At 36.9% G+C, this 22,302-nt stretch overlaps 1 protein-coding gene across 1 annotated transcript; it reads left to right on the top strand.

The window, feature by feature from the left end:
- The first annotated feature begins 388 nt into the window (after window positions 1–388).
- On the top strand, window positions 389–21,179 carry LOC147846061 (putative adhesion G protein-coupled receptor E4P). The gene is made up of 14 exons (XM_087245199.1): window positions 389–1,590; window positions 2,915–3,136; window positions 3,438–3,515; window positions 3,644–3,848; window positions 5,523–5,642; window positions 10,471–10,646; window positions 10,739–10,903; window positions 12,756–12,962; window positions 17,861–18,093; window positions 18,184–18,250; window positions 18,333–18,424; window positions 18,503–18,665; window positions 19,047–19,499; window positions 20,581–21,179. The coding sequence occupies exons 2-13, from the start codon at window positions 3,083–3,085 to the stop codon at window positions 19,170–19,172; spliced, it is 1,686 nt and encodes a 561-aa protein (XP_087101325.1). The 5' UTR covers window positions 389–1,590; window positions 2,915–3,082; the 3' UTR covers window positions 19,173–19,499; window positions 20,581–21,179.
- The last annotated feature ends 1,123 nt before the right edge of the window (window positions 21,180–22,302 follow it).

The raw sequence follows: 22,302 nt of genomic DNA on the forward strand, positions 1-22,302 counted from the left end.
ACTCAAAAAAATGACCTGTCTGTCAGATGAAGACCCAGAGTCAGAGATTCATTTAAAGAAAGTTTACTCAAGATAGTTTGCAGTTTCATCAACAGAAGAAAGTTTCAACTCTTGCACCAAGTCATAGGCCCTTCTGCTTACAATCTCAAAACAACAACAATTATACTGTGAAATGCATCGCTAACTGCATCATAAATATAGATGTTTTTACCTGATTGGTTGAAGAGCCCCTAAAAGGGTCATATTTTGGTTTGAGGGGTCTCCAACAACAGGCTGATATGCATCCAAGGTCAAAAAACACTTTTCTTTTCTTATAATCTGCATTTATTTTTACCTAATTATCTGCTACAGTGTTTGTCCTCCTCTTTTTCTTTGCTACTGTGTTTGTGGGCGGGGCCGGAGATTTAATTTCCCGGATTTGCGCGCGCAACAATTCAGCAGGGCTTAAGTTTCGTATCGAAACAGCTAAAGACACGTTATCAAGACAATTTATTTGAATCACTCTGAGTCGACTCTTTTATAGATGAATCAATAGTTTTAAACACTGCACTTTCAGATTTAAGCCTTAGTTGGATATTTCACTTCATTCAGAGCTGTGTTACACACTATATGAAAGGGAATTTTCAATAAAAAACCCTAGTAGGGGCTTTTTAAAACCGGCATAGACTGTTTCCAAAAACGTGCGAAGAGGTGGGGTCATATCTTCCAAGATTGGATAGAGACAGAAGTCGTGGGTCAAACAGCCACTAGGCTGTTCAGAGCTGACCCCGGACCCTATGAAATTTTGTTTGTTGCAGAAGAACAACTGTTTCAAAATAATATAAACATAATAAAAACATTAATTTATTCAGGATGATTATCTCTCCTCACATTAAAAATATGTTTATTTGTGGACCAAAATGATACAAATAAGAAGCCAACAATCTGTAAAATATAAAACCCCAATTCCAGAAAAGTTTGGACATCTTTTAAAATGCAATAAAATCAAGAATCTGGGATTTGTTAATTGTTAATTTGTGTAAAATGAGCTTCTCAGTCTTTGCAAGCACACTATGATCATGGCTCATTATTCTGTGCCAAAGGCCATATACCAATTGTCAAACAAATGAAACATCACATTTCTCAATGCAAATTTACAACCAATTTAGATCTATTATGAATGACACAAAAACTAAGATGTAGCTTAATGTGATGCATTCTTTTATTGTGACATCAGAAATGAATATGTAATGTAAAAATGGTTGCATTCCCAAAAAGAAAAGATTTTTATACAAGTACTTTTTGCAGTAAGTTTGGTGATAGTTTACTAATTTAATACTTGTGCCTTATTTTGCAGTTTGTGAAAGTACACTTGGAAGCATACTCTCAGTAAACTGCTTTATTTTTTTTTTCTGCTACTTGTAAATATTTTCTTTAAGTGAACTTGACAACATCCTTGTAGTTTACTTTTTAAAAGTGCAAGCACCAAAGTTGCATGACTATTGTAATTGTTCAGATTTTCTTACTATTATTTATTGGACATCAGATTGGACAGAAATGTCATTGGTTATTGGGTGAAAATAGAATGTTAATCCCACACTGACAATGGTTGTGTAGGAGTCCATCTATTTGCCCAATGACGAAACTAACTGCATAGTCGGAGGTTTAATGCATGTAAGCCTTTTCTAGTGCTTCTGAAAATAATTGTATTATTTATTAGAATTTATTTATATTCTTTTTTTTTTGGGCCACGAATTCAATCTGACTCCAATTTAAATGATCCTAAAATTTAGATTGTATTTCTAATTGTAAGAACGGATCACATTCATCATTTATGATTTAATTTAGAGTTTTGATATTTTCTGATTGTCCGATATTCTAAATTGTACGTTCATTAGGGACCAACATCGCTCTGAGTTCCACGCCCCTGGTTTACGCATTAATTGCTTACCTAGTCTTAAAAAAAAACAGATCTCTAGCCAAGCCCATACAACTTGCTACTTCCAGTGGTTAAATGATTAAAAGGTCTACATGTTATCGGCACTCTATGGCTAACAATAATCAAATGCGTCTATTAATCAATTCAATTATGCCATACTATAAAGGTAACGAAGACTCCTAGTAATCCACTGGATACAATGAAATCGCAAAACTCCAGAATTAATCAAAACTTAACATTTTATTTGTCAGGTAAAATTGCATTCTGCCAATTATATAATAAATAATCAGGAAGCCAATTCAGAGATGAAACTGTAACAATACAACATCCATTAATCAAAGATAAATCAAAGAGTTAGAGATGCATACCTGACCAGAGAAATACATTGCAGCATAAGTCTCAGAGATGCTGCAATGGGGTGTCTTTTTACAAGATCTCCCCCAGTCCTATACCACATGTTACCTTATATACTCAAGTCAAAACAAACAGCCATAAATTCAAGACAATAGAGGTGTCACAGAAACCCTGGCCTGGTGAATTTGAGGACTTAACCATCTCTGAGGAGGGAGAGCATCTTATCAAGATCTTATAGAAGTCAAAAACCAAATCAACATATACCAGTGAAATATTACTGTAAAATTGAGACCACTTTACCAATCACACAGAGACATTTAAAATGATACCAAACATGAATATGGTGCTGCAAGATACACCATATTGAAACCTTGAACATTTTATGTGAAATGTGCTCTAATTAGAAGGTGACATAAGGGTCAAGAAGGGGGCTGGAGGTGGAAGGAGAAGGGTGACTTTCTCGCATTACCCCCTGCTGTAGTGTAGCTCTGTTTCTCCACCCTGTGTTTGCATTGTCAACAGTGATTTGGATAGAACGGTTGAACGGCTAGTTTCTTCATCACTTCTCAGATAAGAACATTGCATCTTGTCTCATGAAATTCCATAGGAGTTCTCAGAGTCTGATATTTTGGATCCTTACAGTTGTTATAGACAAATGTTTCACATTTAATTTTAATTTTGCAAGATGTTTAGGTAAGTTTGATTAACACATTTAAACCAGTTCTGTTATGTCAAAATGGATTGATTTTCAATATTTTATTTTTGGATTGTGTTGACCACCAGTAGCAACTTGATTTTGTTATTGTCTTCATGTTGATTTCTCTAATTGCAGATTTAAAAAGAACACTGCGGGAAGAATGCACAGTAAGTTGAATTTCTGAAGTAGAGCTGTATTTAACCTCATATCAGTGCAAGAGCAGTGCAAATGATATTCATTATGAACATATTTGATGATGTGAAATATGACTATTTTTCTATTTATTCTTCATGGTTTTTGCACAACACTTTGTACGTTTTTCTTAATATGTATTTAAAGTAACACTTATTTAAGAAAGAGTCAAATTACAAACTGCAAATAAGATACTTGACCTATCAAATGACCTGCTCTTTAATATATAAACCTAATCAAAATCATCAAACTCTGCATTTGCTATTGTGATTTCAGAATCATGCTTCTAAAGTATGTCTTGAAAATATTCTTGAGCAGACTGAGAATATTAAAGATGAAGAGCTTCCTTTAGATGTAAGTCCTTCAGAAGACTAATGAGAAAACAATCAAATCTGTGTCAGTTACATATTGACTTGCATATTTTGTCTTATTGGCCCTGTTAATGTTTTCATGTAGCTTTATTTGTTTGATTGATAATTTAGACGGTGACCAGCCTTTTAAATATGGTCCTCGATGCTGCAGTAAATATGTCAGAGTCATCATCATCATCATCATCATCATTAGCCAACACAAATGAAGTGACCTCATATGGAAACCGTTTGTTAAAAAGCAATGAGGAACTTGTGTCTACATTAGTGAAGCCAACAAACACAAGTGCCAATGTCAGTTTTACTCTTGCTGATGTAGGTAAGTGGAGACACTGTTACTTATTTTACAAGAAAAATAAGGAGGTTATATATTGGCCCAATCACAATTCTTCCCCTTAGCCAATCCCCTTACCCCTACCCCTCGTTTTGTGTATTCACGTGAAGGGGTAGGGGTGGGCCAATTCTCTTTAGCTTGAAGGCGTAGAGCTAAGGGGAAGGGGTATACCCCTTTAAACAAAGATTTTTCATGACCACACTCAAAACTAAGAGGTAGGAAAATTTACCAGAATACACCAGCCACAATGGCAGCATAGCTGTACCCGGAAAAAGGTGATCCACAAATTAGTATTTTTTGTCATTATTATGAATTTTTTACAACAAACAATCATTTGTTTTAATACATTCATTATGGTATTCGTATTTGATCTGTAATCCATAATAATAACTCCTGTATAACAGTCCCACAACATTCTGTCCTTCGATGACACTCAAATACCCTGTCAGAAAAGTCTGGGGATGAGCTTTTTACAGTGTCTGCTATAATGTTAATGTTGTTTTTGTGTGTTTATATAGATGAATATGGCCACTGTGTAAATGCACAGTGTAGTTATGATCTTATTGCCACATTATATAATTATGATAACAGGATATCGTTGCCTTCAGTGATTTTCTGAAGATAAGAACCAAAAAATAACACAACTGGAATAACTACAGCAGTCGCGATCGTCGATTTCATATGAAGCAATAGATCACGATGGCAGGTTTTGTAGTGCTGTCCTACTTCTTAGGAGTAAATTTTGAAGCCCTTCCCCTTCACACTTTGTTTCAAGGGCCAAGAGGAGGGGTAAGGGTATAAAAATTGAATTGGGATTGGCCATTATATCATGAGCAGTGGTAAATCAAAGCTAGCAAAAAACTACAAATGAATCTTCAGCAACTTTAAAATTGTCCATCAAATCATCATTCAGACTTCTTTTTAAAAAAAATGTATCGTTATAACTAGATTCACCATTTGATTTTTCCTTGAAAATATTTGTTGTCACAGTGCCAAATATGTCTAATATAATCCCGTGGTCTTTTGAGGTTCTGAGACCTGAAAAGGTTATTTTACTATATAGTGTAATATGCTTATCTATAGAAAATAGACATCTTTATTTATTAATTGACTAGATAAATATCTAAATGAACATTAGAATTAAAGGCAAGGCAAGTTTACTTATATAGCACATTTCATACACAGTGGTAATTCAAAGTGTTTAACATAAACAAGAAAAAAAGTCAAGTAAAAAAAAATAAAATAAAAAAATTATAAAAATTATTAAAAACAGGTTAAGATGTGTTAAAACAGGTTATAAAAGAATGAAAAAGAAATGAAAGACATAATAGTGCGATCTGTCGGATGTAGCACAGTGCTCATTCAGTAAAGGTACAGCTAAACAGACGTGTTTTTCAATCTCGATTTGAATGTGCCTTTTGTTTAATGATCTAAGTGATCTATTAGGTTTGTATTCAATGAGCAAATCTGTAATGTATTGAGGTCCTAGGCCATTTAATGATTTACTATAGACAATTAATAATACTTTAAAATCTATTCTGAATGTAACTGGGAGCCAGTGTAAAGACCTGAGGACAGGTGTGATGTGCTCTGATTTTCTGGTTCTGGTCATAAAGTAAAGTGGCTAAAGTAAAGTGGCTCATGACTTCTTTTAATCAGAGGGACAAGTCTTCATGGTTGGACCACATGTCACTTTAGATGAAATCCCTCGACTACACACAACAAGCTGCTATATTGACATCGATCTCATTGGCATCGCCAAGAACAACAATGAGACAAGTATGTGAAGTGCTGTGTGAATTAATAGGAAAAAAGTAAATAAATATGTATCAATGTATACATGTATACATTTTACAACGGGGATGCGCAATCCTGTCCTGGAGATCTGCCTTCCTCCAGAATTCAGCTCCAACCCTGATCAAACACAACTAAACCAACTAAGATCATGTCCACACGTATATATACATGGGTATTTTTATAAACAGAGATTTCACAGTTTTTTCTGTCAACATGAAATGCCAAAATGCACTGTAATGCATGTTAAGGAGACACAGAACCAACCCAGCAAACATTGGACCGATGGCAATTTGCCTACATGGCTAAAAGGGGTCGCCGCGGGATGGTACAAATGGTGTAGTATTGGTCTGACGGCAACGTCTTGTCCCTGGCCAAAAATAGTTGCGGCTGTACAGCACAAATGCACAACATGTCCTAAAATGCATTAATATACACTTGTATACATTTACACACAATTCACGTTCATGTATTTACAATTTTATGTGCACAAAGTTTAAAATTTACACATTCTTTATGTGTGCATTTGTAGCCCATCATGACCTTCAAAAAATCATTAGGAAATATGAAAAACAAATGAACTTAAACATGGAAATACCCTGCTTAATTTGTGATCAAAGCTGTGATGTCAAGATCTTGTTGTTTTTCAAAGCCATGTGCAGAGGATAGGTTGCTTCTTTGATATTGTGTAATTACAATTTTAGTACTATTTTGCTTGAGTTTTATATTTTAACTTAGTTTTATTGCCATGAAGCAACTCAAAGAAATTACATTCATATTATTATCAGCAAATTTAGAGTTTTAAAATTATTTTTGGGATGAAATGAGCTGTTTGGCTACAAGTTAGCCTTTTGCTTTGTCCTACAAACAAAACATCTTGTCATCTAACCCTGAATCCACTGCAGTTTTGCCTAGGTAGGCATCCAGTAGGCATTCGAAACATGCCTGAGCCACCTCTGCTGGCTTCTCTCGATGTGGAGGATCAGCAGCTCTACTCCGAGCTTCTCTCCGGGGACAGAGCTCTTCACCCTATCTAAAAGGGTGTGCGCTGCCACTCTGCAAAGGAAACTACCTTTGGCCGCTTGTATCCAAGAACTTGTCCATTCAGTCATGGCCATAGGTTTGTGTAGGAATGTGGATTGACCGGTAAATCGAGAGCTTTTCCTTTCAGCTGAGCTCCTTTTTTACCAAAATGGACCGGTACATTGACCTCATTACTGCTGCCATTGCATAGATCTGCCTGTCAACCTCACGCTCCATCCTTCCCTCACTTATCAACAAAACCCCAGATTACATGAACTCCTCCGCGTGGGATAAGGACTTTCCTCCACCCTGTAGATGGCAAGCCACAAAGGCCTTAAACGTGGAGGTGCTGTGTCACACTTGGCAACAAACTGCCCCAGTGCATGTTGAAGGTCCATGTCTGATGAAGCCAACAGAACAACATCATCTGCAATTAGCAAAGATGTACCACAGCCTGGACAAAGTCCACATTGTTCCTCCTGGATCTGAAATTCAACCATCAGCCAGATCCTCTTCTCAGTACCCTGGCATAGACTTTTCAAGGGAGGTTGAGGAGTGTGATCCCCCAATAGTTGGAGCACACTCTGTGATCCTCCTTCTTAACAACAGAAACCACCACCCCAATTGCTCAGCCCATAGGTACTGTTCCCAAACTACATGCAATATTGTAGAGACATGTCAGCCAAGACAGCTACCTGAGATACACAGGGTGTATCTCATCCATCCCCACTGCTTAGCCACTGCAAAGCTTGCTACCTTAATGACCTCACCTGGAGAGATCTCTGCTTCCTTAATTTGTAGTGTGGTTGAGAAGATCCTCAAAGTATTCCTTCCACCATTCGACAACATCCCCATTTAAGGTTCATCAGCTCCTCACTTCCACTGTAAACAGTGCCAGTTTTCCTCTCCTGAGCTGATAGACAGTTTAGCAAAATCTTTTTGAGGCTGACTGGTCATCCTCTAACTCTTCCTAGGCCCAAGTTTTTGCTTCCAGAACTACCAGGGGTGCAACACACTTCGCCCGTTGGTACCCATCAGCTGCATAGGGAGTCTGGCAAGCCAACCAAGCCTGGTAGAACTCCTTCTTTAGCTTGATAGCATCCCCTATTTCTGATGTCCAACACTGAGTTTGTGGATTGCTGCCACGATGGGCACCACAGGCCTTGCAGCTACAGCTCCTCAATTCTGCATCAACAATGGTGTCAGAGACGTTTGGGCCTGCCAGGTCTGACCAGCTTTCCACTTTACCTGCAGATCCAGCTCACCACCAGGTGGTGGTCAGTTGACAGTTCTGGCCTCTCTTTACCTGAGTGTCCAAGACATATGGTGGAAAATCAGATGACACAACTACAAAGTCAGTCATCGACCGCAGGCCTGGTGCCAAGTGCACTGATGGACACCCTTATGCTCAAACATGGTGTTTGTTATGGACAAACTGTGACTAAAACAGAAGTCCAACAACAGAACACCACTCAGATTCATATCCGGGAGGTCGTTCCTCCTAATCACACCTCTCCAGGTATCACTGTCATGTGGGCATTGAACTCCCCAAGTAGAAAAATGTCCCTGAGTCCTCAGTCTGAACACCTTCCTGCACCTTTTACAAGGACTCCAAGAAGGCCAGGTTCTCTGCACTGATGTTTGGCTGATGAGCACAGTGAGGGACTTATCTCCGACCCATTGGCACATTTTTTATTAATTAATTAATCAATCAATTAATTAATTAATTAATATGTATTTATGTTTCATTAATTAAAAATATTTTTTTCTTAACATTGCTGCATGTTTATATATTGGTTATAATACAGTTTTTGTATTTGCACAATGAAAAAAGTTATTCTAAAAGTGCACAAATCTGTCATTGTTTGAATTACATTATTGTTGTTATTACAACATTATACAGATGTTCAGGTTCAACTGGACCGATTTAGTGCCTTTTAAGAACTTTAACAATTTTTTGTACAAACTAGGCAGTTGTATATGAAGTGTTTAGGTGAATATAACACTTAAATTAAGCAGAACAATACTAACGTCCAGAAGATTACATATTTAGACATGCACGCACCATGCTAAAAAGATGTGCCGTTTACAGCCATATGATGTCAAAGACACAATGTTGGATTTGTAATTTGGAACTCTTTTTCTTCCATAATTGGATGTGACTGAGGAACATCCATATGATTACCATCTTTTTAATGGTAATCAAACGTCTAAATGTTTGCTGGGCATATGCCTAGTATAGCCTGGGTATAAATAGTTTTATAATCACTTCTTTTAACAGTTACTCTGTTATTTGTTTAATGTGCTTCCATTTTGGATATAAATTTAATAAATAAATAAATAAATAAATTGCTTTCATTTTATTAAAAGTTTATTTCAGTTAAAATGGAATGATGAACATGGGCCACAGCCACATTACCCTGCAGCCCAAGACCAGTTAATCACAGAATCTAAGCAGGGCTGAGCCTGGTCAGATAAGATGTTAAACCGAGGTCCTAACTATCTGTCATCATTTAAAATCCCATGGCACTTCTTCTAAAGAGTAGGGGTGTAACCCCAGTGTCCTGGCCTCAATTTGCCCTTACTGATCATGGCCCCCAATCATCCCCATCCACCAAATTGGCTCTATCACTGTTTCTCCACTCCACCAATAGCTGGTGTGTGATGAGAACATTGGCGCCATTGTTCTGTGGCTGCCGTCACATCATCCAAGTGGATGCTGTACACTGGTGGTGGTGTGGAGAAACCACCCTCAAGACTGTAAATGTATTTAGGTCTATGGCCATACACAATACATGTGCTATATAAATACACATTACTTACTTACATGAACACGAATGTTGAGCTGTAGAAATACAGTCTTAGCAATTAGAAATTACCTAATAATTTAGCAATGAAACAAAAAATAATACATGTTGATTTCTCAAGTGATCAAACAGAAAAGCACTTGACCCAATACTGCTTCAGAATTTGTGACGTCTGATATCGTGAGGCGAAAACATACTGTACTTGGAGTTTGAGAAAATTAGGCTGGTAGTCACAGTTGTTGATTTTTATCAGTTTCCAAAATTTGCTAGGATCATGCAAATGTCTGTTTATCATATTAAAATAGACTTTTTGCATTTTGTTTCATTTTAGTACATTTATTCCTTAATGTCCTATATTAGACCCAGTCACTAACGCTGTTTGTTTGTTTTTGTTTTTTTGCCTTGGTCCAAGCAATAATTCTTTCTCTGATAGACAATGAAACAAGAGTGATAAACCAAGGATTATCTTCACCACAGACTCGATTTTTTTCTCATTAGCGTATGCTTATTAATCAAAGCAAAAAAAAAAAAAAAAAAATCCATAAAATAATTCCATGCCAGACCAACATCTGCTATATCACATACATGAGACACTTCACTATCATACAATTCATATAAAAATGCTTGTTCACCAAAAGATGTCACATTTTGGCTTATTTTAGGTAGTTTACCATTTCTGACACATGTAATTGTACAATGATCACTAACCTCATTACTAAATATTCCAACTGTAGAATAGTAATGAGGAGAATTTGTAAGTATAACATCAAGCAATATTTTGAAAATAGCTGTCTTCGTGTGGACAGGGTCTAAGTGGCGCCTGTAGGAGCACTTGGTAGTTAATGAAAGGTGTGTTTGATCAAGGTTGCAGCTGAACTCTGCAGGAAGAAAGATTCCCAGGAACAGGATTGGGCACCCCTGCTATACAGCTTTTTTTTATTGTTGTTTGCATTTATGCATCTGTTTCTGTCCCATGTGATCAGCTGCTGTGATTTTTTTGGGCTACACCGCAATGGAAAATCTACTGAAGGCCGACTTCTTCAACGCAACAAATGATTCAGTTAACACCATGATGTCCTCTGTGATCTCAGTGACTCTTCCCAAAACTACCAACACTGCACTCAGCAAACCAGTCAACTTCACCTTCAGACACATCAGAGTGAGAGACTGAAATGTGTTTTGTAGCAGATGTGAGCAGATGGAAACATCTAATATTCACTCAAATTATTTTCTTGTTGGTTGTTTTCTCAGGAGTTTGACTCCAGTGGTTCAATGCACTGTGTGTACTGGAAAATCAGCGAGTGGATTGTAGATGGTTGTTCTGTGTTAAGCACCAACAAAAGCTTCACGGTGTGTTCCTGTGTTCATCTGTCCACATTTGCTGTCATCATGCAAACCAGCAGTCATCCACCAGAGGTACCTGTCCAATGAGCTCTGAAAAGTCTAAAAAGTCTCAGCAACATTTAGGTTTGTTGAGAAACTAAGGATTTTAAATACTGACAAGAACATTTTGATTGTTGTATACAAATTACTTATTGAAGCCGTGCACATTGTGCATACATTGTAGTAGTGGTCTGCATTGGTACAGCCGTGGGACCTGACCAGATTTCTTGTGGTGTAAGAATAAGTTTCCGAATAAAGTACAGGAGTGGTCTGTAACTGGTGTAAATCAAATGGGAGTCTAACAATATCGCTACCGACTCCCAGGCGAGCAAGCACGTGTATGTATGTGTATGAATGAGAGAGCGTGATGCTGTGTTTAGCTTGTTTGTTGCTGTCGATGTGTGTGTGTGTGTGTGTGTGTGTGTGTGTGTGTGTGTGTAAATGAGAGAGAGTGTGATGCTGTCTGTGTGTCACTTGCTTGTTGCTGTGTGTGTGTGTGTTTATACAGACAGCTTGTTATAGGCTGTCTGGATTCTGTATAGCTGGGTGGTTTTGGTTTGGTTCCCCTCACCAAAAATTTTGTCCCGTGCAGATCTCTATTGTAGTGTTATTTCTATTTCAAATTCTATTTTTATAGTTTATATAACATCTGGCAAAGTGCAGAATTCCATTGTTGTGAAAGAAGTAAACTAAATTAAACTTTTATTATTGTAATATTTCATATTTTGATAAAACTTTTAATATTGTAGTCATGTTTACGCGTTTAACTTGTTTAACTGAAGTAACAACAAATTTTAAAGAATCGTATGTTTAGCAAGTCAAATGATGACACTTTATTTTGATAGTCTAATTGAGTATTAGTAGACTGTCTGCTTAATATCTGCTGATACTGCTACTTCAAAAGACATTTAACTGACTAATAGAAACTTTGCAAGTACATCTCAACTTACACTTACCCTAACCTCAACCTAACAGTCTACTTATAATCGAATGAGAATTAGTTGGCATGTAGATGCAATCAAAATAAAGTGTGACCAGTAAAATAATTGGAGAGAGACAAACACCTCTCACTGGTTTATTTATTGTAGAGATTTTTAATTTTTTGAACCTCCATTATTGTGAAAATTTAAAGAATTGGAATGGCAACATAGGTTATGATCCAAATGCAGCTTTTTTGGGATGGTCATACAGGCAAGGTCAAAACAGGAACAGACTGGAGAAATCTAGAGAAGGTAATCTAGAGAGAGATCGATATAGACAGCCAAATGGTTGGTGTAGCAAATTAGCTCTAAGTGAATTGAAGAATAATTTGAAGGGGACTTCAATAGTATCGACTAGTCTTACATTAGTCTTAAGCAAGTTGTATAGGAGCCTGACCATGTCTCTTTCCATTTCCAAGCGCAATCCTTTCGTGTCATAAATACCTTTGAAATTGGCTTACACACTGACCATTTGGTCTTTTTTGGATAGGAGAGGGTGACAATGCATTATTTGTTGAATAAAGCAAAATAAATATGTTTCTGATTGGCCACATCCGTTACACAGTACAGGCAGCAAAACCACATAATGCAAAGGTCAAAAACACAGAAAGGCAAGACAAGGAAACGTTTTGTAATGCTTACATATGGGTTAACAAGTCACTGGTGCTGTGTTTATAGTCCATCTGATTAGTTCCTGAACATCTTCTGCTGTATGTGTGCAATCAAGGGTGATTTGGAACTGGTGTGAATGCAGGGCATGATGTAAATTATTTTTTATTATATATGTATTGTTTTGTGTCATTTGCCTTAAGATAATTTTCTAACCCCATCAGAAATGAACAATAAGGTTTTGAAATTGAAATTAATTGAATTTGGCACTTGTGTTCTTTGACATGTTTCCTCAGAGTGACTCTCTGCTGAATGTGCTGAATGTGGTGTGTGTGATCGTGGGGCTGCTGTTCTTCAGTTTGGCCTTGTTGACCTTTGCTTTTTGTCAGTGGAGTCCTGGAGTGAATAATGTGGCCAGAATCAACATCTGCATCAGTCTGCTGTTGGCTCACCTCCTGCTCCTGCTCACACAACAGTTCCTCAACCTCATTCGCCGTCAGCAGGTAAGAATGAAAAAGAAACCCTTCAAATCAGAAAAGCTTTAAAGTCTGTGTAAACCAGAAGCTGCTGAGATTTTATTTCAGTATGCAAGTGTCTCTCTAGCTAAAATGTAATGATACTTAGAGGTGGGGATTTCATTGCTGCATCATTCCCTCATTTCAAACTAACGGGAAGGGTGGGGGGAGGGGGGCATGGTTAGGGAGATTTATATAGAGTTAGGTTAGGTTAGATTAGGTTAGGTTAAGTTATTCATTCCTTAGAAAATTTGATTTGCACAGGTGAGACAACTGATTGACAAAGTCACACAAATATTCAAAAACAGAAAACAGAAAAGTTTCACATTTAATAATTTAAAAACATTCTAAGTTTAAAAAAGGGGGCTTAGGTAAATTAAAATCCATATCCATCCTTCAAATAAACTTACATTCCAGCAAATGTACTAGTAGTAGATTTTAGTTGAAATAACTGTTGGTATAAATAAATTTTTAAATATCCTTTCCCCTTTTGCTAAACCTATGGCTTGAAGGAAATACAACAAGCTCCTTGTGCAATTGATGAGATGGAGAATTAATTATTGTAAAAGCTTTTTTTTAGCCACCCATTATCTAAAAATATCTTGGAGCAATGTGTGTTGAGCTCCAATGGCTGATTTCAAGCGGCCGCCATTTCAAAATCGAAATCGAGGCTGTGGTGACTGGAATGACAGACAGGAATGTTGTGTACCTGACTTATCAGCGAAAAGAAAGTGACACAAATGTATAATTTCATTATCTTTCCCAAACGCACATTATTGAGGCCATATATCAAACTTAAGTTAATGAACTGATTCTTTCACTATATTAGACTTGTCATGATAATGAATTTCAGTACTGAAATAAAAAAACGGCAATTTCCCCACTAACATTTAAGCGCTGTTGAACGCAACACTGCAGATTTGCCATAGTATTCACCAGTGCTGAACAGTAGTGACGCAGTTTCACAACAAACACAAGACGAGCAATTGACTGATCTTTGCAGCTTTAAACGCCCCAGTGTCCATGTACAGTACTGTATCTGTGTTTGTATTTGGTGATAAGTGGTGAACTTATGACCTTCATGGCGAATCAGTTATTTCTGTTGAGCACTGGTGAACACTATGGCAAATCAGTTGTGTTTAAGAACTAAAATGTTAGCAGGAAATGGACGTTTTTAAAACTTCAGTACCGGGACAACACTATTACAGACAACACGAGGGTGTGCCACAGAGGACTGAATTGTTTTATTGCTCACCGGGTTACATAGGCTGTAGCAGGAAAGTCCCCTTGGTGTTATGAACTGAAGCCTGGGAGGACACTTTTTAAAAGGTTGTGGTTTTGTTTAATGTCTAATATGCTTTTAATTGAACGATAACAATGATATTAAAGTGATGTTTAAACCAAATCTGCATTTTGAAATCGCGGCAACAGCTGGAGGTTTGTAATCCATGGCATGTTGTTGCAATGTTTACAGTCCTGATCCTATATTTCAGGGTTTCATTCCACCGCAGCCTCGCTTTCATGTTTTAAAATGGCGGCTGCGTAAAATAAGTGTATTGGATGCAGTCTTAATCAGCTTGGTCAATCTGTTTCCATTACACCAGCTGATGCAATTAAACAAAACAGTAACTGTAACGAGGAGTCTGACACAGAGGGATCCATTTGCAGTATATTTATTGAACACAGTTTAATAACAATCACACAGTAAGCACTAGCGTGCGAACTCGCATCAAACGTAGCAATACTGGGTCGATAGTCTGGCGGCTGGCTGTCAAGGATAGTGATAGCAGGCATGGGTCAGAGGCAGGCGGCGAGGATCAAAGGCGATATACAAGGCAGGGTTCGAGGCAGGTGGCGTGGATCAAAGTCGAGGTACAATGCAGGGTTCAGGGCAGGCGGCAGGCAAGGCAAGGTCAAGGGACAGTCCAGGTAATAACAGGGAGATCAGGCAAGGATATGAACACTCAGAAATGTCAGCAAGGGCAGAACAAGACTTCCACACTGAAGTGAGTGTTTGGGCTGCTTATATGTGTGTGTGGTGATCAGTGAGATGTGCTGCAGGTGTGTTGCAAGCAGTGTCTGAGGATGACGTAATGTTTAGAAGTCCAGTGATGGTGACCACCGGGAATGACTCTGACCGAGTCAGTGACAATAACACACTAGCAAAGAACAAAGTCATCAACACTAAGGTCCCATTTACACTAATATGTTTTGGTTTTAAAACGCATAAGTTTTGCTATGGTTACGCATTCCATCACACTACCCCAGAATTTTCGATCCCCAAAAATAGAGCGTTTTGGTTTTAAAATGCTGCTGCTGTGTCATTGTGGATGGGGGAAAACGAAATCATCTGAAAGGGAGGCGTGGCTGCTGACAATTACGCTACCTGATTGAGGCTTTTTCTCAAGTAGCCTAAAAAAGTTCAGACTTTCATCCTTTCCTTTCCTAAGTTCAGACATATCAAACGTCTGAGGACACGTCGGTAAATCTTTACCCGTAACGGCAGTGTACTTTTATAACGTCATTCACCGTTTTATCTAACCATCTTAACAATAAAATAAAAACATGACATGAAGCAATGTCTCTTTTAATTTTTTAAAAACAGCAGACACCAAAAATTTACATATTTAGGCTAAATGACCATCATCTTGACTGCATGCAAATTTATAACAAAATGGGGCCTGCCTTCTTTCATTGTCCTTGAAAAGTACAAAACATTGGCAATATGTGCTTAATATCAGGCTTTATGCATAAAATAAAGATTATCAGAGGAAATGCCTGGTGAAATATGAAATAGCCATCTCTTTCTGCTGAATATAATAATCAGTTAGTAAAATATATATAGGAAAAAAGGCAAGTCAAATGTGCAGAATCATTGTATGTCATTACACAAATTAATAGGTATTTTAGCTTTTTTTTGCGCTCAACCAAAACGTTACCTCAGAACAAGTAGGCTAATAGTTTTAAATGACTGACTTGTTAGATTTAGGTACACAGGATGATTTCTAGATTGCATTTAACAGCTACAGAGATTTGAGATCCATCGGCAGATTTGAGATGGACTGGCTAACATTCTGCTGCTCTCAGCCAGGCAGTTATCCTCAGAGGTCCCACTGACTGCCTGGAGCTCAGACACGAGAGTAGAGAGAGCTTTTCAGAAATGCTAGATGAAACGTGGAAAGTGAATCATTTTCATTCTAAAGCGCTGTTTCAAATTGAAAACGTATTGGTGGAAATGGAGCCTAAGCATAGTATAAAGGGCCACGAAACCCCTCTAGTTCTTATTTTTGCATCTCTAGTTTGAAAAAAAGAAAGGGTGTGTGGACGTGTTGAAGAAATGGAGTTGTTCTTGTGAAAACTGCTCCAGACTCAATTCAAAAGGAAACGTATTTTGTGAAGACATACTACATATTTTAACAAATAGTTCCTGAAGAAATTGCACATACAGCATTAAGTCGTTTAATACTGTAGTAATATTACTTTAAACTAGTTAGTAACTTCAGCCATTTCACTAAGTAATGTCTTCAAAAACTGAGAGTACTCTTGATAAATAAGTAAAGTACTCTTAATAAATTTGCCATCTGGAGAAACATAAACAATGAACATTGTTCACACATTTACCAAATCCGTAGAGACAGGACAATCAACGCGAACTGGAACCGCATTGGAGTGGCAAATCCGGATTTCACTATTTCCAGATTCAAAAAGCTCTCAGGTAATAAATGTTTATTACAAACTGACCACTGTAAACCAACTGCTTGAGTCTTCACGCGAGCTGTGCTTTCATCATGGGGAAATAAAAAAAAAACTTTTGTTTCGGCACATTTAAAAACAAAACATCGTCAACCCATGTCTTCTTTTTTTCCACTTGTTTTTATTACGGTTGGCAACACAACGTGACATCTCTCTGAACATTGTAACGGGTAAAAGGAGTCCTCATAGCTATGTCATGCATATTAAGGAAGATGCATCTCATTCACAATAGAGCGTGCTGATTCATTTGAACCAAGTCTTTCTTATGAATTAATGAACAGATATGCTCAACTCAATGACTTTACTTTGTACCGGCCGGTACAGACTTGCAATCTTCATGCTGGAATTTATACAGGGATCTCATTGCTGTGATGTTACTTAAAAATTTCTTTTCAAACCGAAAGAATGAATTTGCTTGAAACAACGCAATAACAACCAATTTTCACTTTTTATTGACATAAATATCCTAAAAGCGTGTTTCACAACGTGGGACATATACATGTCTGTCAACATCTCAAAAAATGTGTTTTGTCACCCTTTAAAAAAATTCAAAAGAAAAACAAGTGCTGTTGGACCTTTTTGCAAATGATCTCATTGTTAACTTTAAACTGTAATTATCTATTAATTACTGTACCCAAATATCTGTACTCATCCACAAGTTCAATGTCCCTCCAATTAATGACAGTAGGTAAAACGATAACAGCAGTCTTCCAAAAATCTATCATCATATCTTTGGTATTTGCTATATTTAGATTAAGACTGTAATTTGCACACCAAGAAACATTTTCCACCAGAGGTCCATGAGAAATCTCTTCATTTACCAGCGGATTCATAATGACAGTGTCATCTGCAAATTTCAGGATATACTTCTACAATCATTAGTATATAAAATAATAACAAAGAAAGAACACATCCCTGAGAAGAACTTATTGATTTCTATGAAAGCTTTCAAGTTGATGTCAATATGAAAGGATCTCCACTCAAAATGTTTTTCTTTTCCCCATGCATTCATTTGCATGGACTAATTATTCACCTTAAGAATATCAATGTGAGCTAGCAAAATAAATACTGTAAAGTTTGATTTTATGCAGTCTGTATTGAGAATCATTATAACCATCTGTCATGCTCCCCAGGTGTTGTGTGCGCTGATATCAGGCCTTCTGCACTTCCTCTTTCTCTCCGGTTTTGTGTGGATGTTCATTGAAGCTGTGTTGCTCTTCATCTGTGTGAAGAACCTATCCCAGATCAGCTCCCAAAAGAAGGAAGTGCTTCGCCACAGATTCATGTCTGTGATAGGATATGTGGTTGCTCTGGTTGTGGTGGGCATTTCTGCGGCAGTGGTTCCCAACGGCTACGGAAGTGAAAAGTGAGTTTACTTCAAATGATTCAATTCTAAACATTTTCATCATCCATGTTTGTGTTCAGTGTTCATTTGACTGCATCCTTCTCCAAACAGATGCTGGATTAAAATAGATAAAGGCTTCATCTGGAGTTTTTTGGGACCTGTTACCATCATAATAGCTGTAACCATGTTTATTTTTATAACATGACTTTTATTTATAAGGAAAACAATGTGATTAATACAGTTTATTTTTTACTCTGCAGTTAAACATAATTCTCTTCATCAGCATCGGAATCAGTTTGAAGTCAGCCTTCAAAAAACTGAACGCTGACGTTTCACGATTAAAGCAAACTAAGTAACAAACATTATGATTTGATCATTCTATAGTTAATATTAAGAGGACAATAAAGATTAACTCTTGATTCCTCTGTAGGATTATAATGTTGAAAACCCTGGCTCAGTTTGTGGTTCTCGGTTGCTCCTGGATTCTGGGTTTCTTCACTAATAGCAGTAAAGTGCTGGAGATCCTCTTCCTGATCTTGAACTCCCAGCAGGGAACCTTCATCTTCCTCATCTACTGCGTCCTCAATAAAGGGGTCAGATATCACACTCTAACACAAAGTTATCGCTCTCGTTATATTAAGCATATAGCAGGTAGAACAAGTATGTCTGCAAGATCTTTTTTTTTTTATTGTCTTGATGACATTTTCTGTGCTCAAATGGCTAATAAACATCTGTAAAAGTTTTGCTGTGCGAACATTTGAAATTTAAGAAATAAACTAGTTAGATTCTAAACATCTATTAACATTTAAAATAGACATCAAATAGATGTTTTGCTGATGAGCAAATGCTCTGATAAATAAATCATACTATATACAAAAATCAAAGTGCTATCAAGGATTTTTCAGTTGGGAAATAAAATGTGAATATGTTTAGCTAGAGGTTTAAATACTCTCATTTTTAATTTTTTTTTTCAGATCAGGCAAGAGTACAGGAAGCTCTTTACATCTCTTTGCTGTGGACTCAAACCCAAGAACATCAATTGGACCTCAGAAAACACTGGGGAAAGTTTAGTCCAGGGTCCAGGCCAGGAAATGAAGTGACATTCTATCATTATTTCCATATTAAATATGTCAGCTATGACTTTCACGATCTAACATTTAATACAGCACTTATACTATTTTAGTGTCAATACTGTAAAGTACTGTTAATATTGTTGAAAGTCATATCAAATCACCATATCAAATATATATTTTTAAACAATTTATTTAAAATGCTTTACAAAAATAGCCTATAGCTTAACACAGTATCACACAATGCAAATTTAGCTATTGACTTATGCAAAAAGAAAAGTACAGTGCCCATCAACTACCTTTGTTGGCAATGTTGCTTGCATGAAACAAATCTACCCTGTTTTTTTATATCTACTTGTCATAACCAAGCGCCAACCTCCCACTCTCCCTCAGGAAGCCAATACGGAAGTAACTAAAACTGCAATTCATCCGAAGTTCCGCTAGTCCTGGCTGCTCCTGGCTTCAAAATAGAGCAAATTTCAATTGAGCCCACTGTTAGAATGGCCAACTTTACAGCAGAAAAAAAGGTGTTTACAGCCTGGTACAAAAAAAGATTTTGGTTAATACAACTAATATTACCCTTCATGACAACTGTGAGGTGGGTGAATTTTTTTATAACTCATCCGTTTCTTTTATATTAAGTTATATTAAGTTTGCATAATTAAGGGAGTGGCCACTTGAGTGAAAGCTAGGTCTCATTGGTCGCCGTCATGTCACCTCAGCTGAATCCTGCAGATTAGCCACTGAACTCGGCATATTTATCGTATGTCTGTGTTGTTTTATGTGGCTTTACACTGTCAACTGCCTCTTGGACTTGTTTCCTACAATTATTAGATGGCATGGCATGCTGAGTGCACTTAAGTGTGCTCACAAACCATTCACGTGGCCTCCGTTTCCCATGCGAGTAAAGTTATATACTTATATACCATCTCTATAGATGTTTTTGTTTTATTTAAGATCATTTATCGTTTATATTTATATTTAGAGCTGTAATGCACTCCAGAATCTGACGAATTGATTAGCTGTAGGCTCTAGAACAGTCATCTGAAGCGTTGTCATACAGTGTTATGCTGGATTTCATCAATAGTCTTACATTAACTAACACAGACTATATCTGAAGTGTTTGGAAATAATTTGCGTGTTCCTCCTGTTGAAAAACATCATAAGAACGATGTTTAGTGGCTCAATGTGTTATAGCAGTGTTTTTAAAAGTCTAAACACTTTATTGATATAGTATACAACAAAGCACAAGTGGTCAGAATACAAACGAGTCACAGGTGATAGTATTAAGCGTTCTCCCAAAGTAAAGTGTGTCTGAACCAGGTCCAAGCAAAATGCCAGCAGGTGTCTGTAGCTCCACTCACTCTCCGCCTCTTTGCCCTTGTTTGCTATCCCACCGTGGGTGTGATGACGGATACTACGTCCATATATTTTACAGTCTATGGTCATAACATTTATTTAGCTTTATTAAGAGCTGTTATATGCACTGGGATGTAGAACTATGCAAGCAGGAATAATTTAGGGTCACCATTCTACTTGAAATGATATAACAATGGCAACAACAAATAAATCCCTAAAGTGTAACTTTTAAATGTAGATTGAAAGAAGTTTTTAAAATATTGTAAATTAAAAGCTGTTGGAAATTGATAAAACTTGTTGCACTGAAAGCAATTTTATTGAGTACTGCATTGTGGCAAATACTGCATTGGTTTGTTTAACTTTAAAAAGTGGGTGCAAACTATCTCACACTCCATTCAGGCTCTGTTGTACATACAGTACAAACAGTATTACTTAATTTAAACATGAAAAATAAGTATGTGACTAACATGAAGCTGTATAATGTTTTTTTTAATTTTTTTTTTTATAACTGATTGTATTTCTGTGTTCTTGTCCAGGTTCAGTTGTCTATTGCTAAATATTGCTAAAGAAAGTTTGCAGAAGCATTTAAAAATAATTTACATTTATTTCATCGCATGTTTTTGCAACCCCTTGTAAAGAAGCTGAAGGAAAGTGATTGTAATAAATGTATGAACTCAATTCTCTTAAGCCGTGTGTTTCAGTTGACTGTAAGATAAAGGTGCCAGGAAGATGATGCAGACTGGATGCAGCTGCTGCATGCAATGCTTAAATGTGCTCACCTAATCCCACTCTTAACCCCTACAGTGAAATCACTAGCTTTATAGAGTGCAATGTGTCCGACATATCATCTACGAGATATGCAGTCTCAGCTTACATATAAAAGGCTGCGTGTATTATTGGAGAAAAGTGTTGTGTTTGTTTTATTGTGGCTGCCTTACAAGAAGTTTTGCTAATGCTTTAGACACATGCAACCCATAAAGTACCACACAAGTACAGTGAAATAATGGCACGAGTACAAAGAACGTATATGTAGGTATAAGGGAACAAACTGTAATTAGTGAATAATAAGGCGGTAACAACCAGATATGCAACTTGCAAAGCACGGCAAAGGTATATTGAATTCATGGTGTACTTTTCTATAAAGTGCTAAAGAAGAAACTATTGTTTGGGTAATAAGGGGGTAACAACAAGGTATTCTACATGCAAAGAACCACAAACTGTAAGTATATTGAATTTATGGTACATTTTGTATACATATTGTATACTGTTGTATAATTAACTTTATGGACACTCAATAACTCAGTCTACACAGTAGTCCAGATGAACACACACTCAGCTTTCGCTTTATTTGTATATAAACCTCAGATTCCTCTTGCAAAATAAAACCTTTGCCCCAAAACAGTTTTACCTTTGTTCAAAAACCATAAACATAGTGATAAAAATTATATACACTACAAAGCAGTCAGTAAACAACACAAAACAAAAAAACACATTGTTCAAAATAAATAGTTCTCAGGGAGAGGTACATTTGAGATCCTATTTGTTTTATGTACAGGGAGTAAAGATTGTGAGGGACAATTAAGCAAAAGGGGTTTATATAAACCAGACAATATAGAAAACAATAATTAAGATGAAAAAGTCTATAGTATGCAAATGTGGTGTATACATGTATCAAAATACTGAACAAAAGAATGTTTATGAATATACTTACCTGATACATACCTGTTGTGATGGTATGAGCCATTCCATACCAGTCACTCTACTAAAAAAGCAGGGTGAGCACAGTATGGTGTGGAGTGTA

The sequence above is a fragment of the Danio rerio genome, chromosome 3 (assembly GCF_052040795.2).
Source record: "Danio rerio strain M-AB ecotype USA chromosome 3, GRCz13ab, whole genome shotgun sequence".
Taxonomy (NCBI): Eukaryota; Metazoa; Chordata; class Actinopteri; order Cypriniformes; family Danionidae; genus Danio; species Danio rerio.

What these genes read in the sequence shown, in the direction of transcription:
- LOC147846061 (XM_087245199.1), top strand. Translation starts at nt 3,083, where the DNA reads ATGTTGATTTCTCTAATTGCAGATTTAAAAAGAACACTGCGGGAAGAA. An exon ending in TCACCTTCAGACACATCAGA is followed by an intron (nt 10,647 to 10,738) that starts GTGAGAGACTGA and finishes TTGTTTTCTCAG; the next exon opens with GAGTTTGACTCCAGTGGTTC. An exon ending in TCACGATTAAAGCAAACTAA is followed by an intron (nt 18,425 to 18,502) that starts GTAACAAACATT and finishes ATTCCTCTGTAG; the next exon opens with GATTATAATGTTGAAAACCC.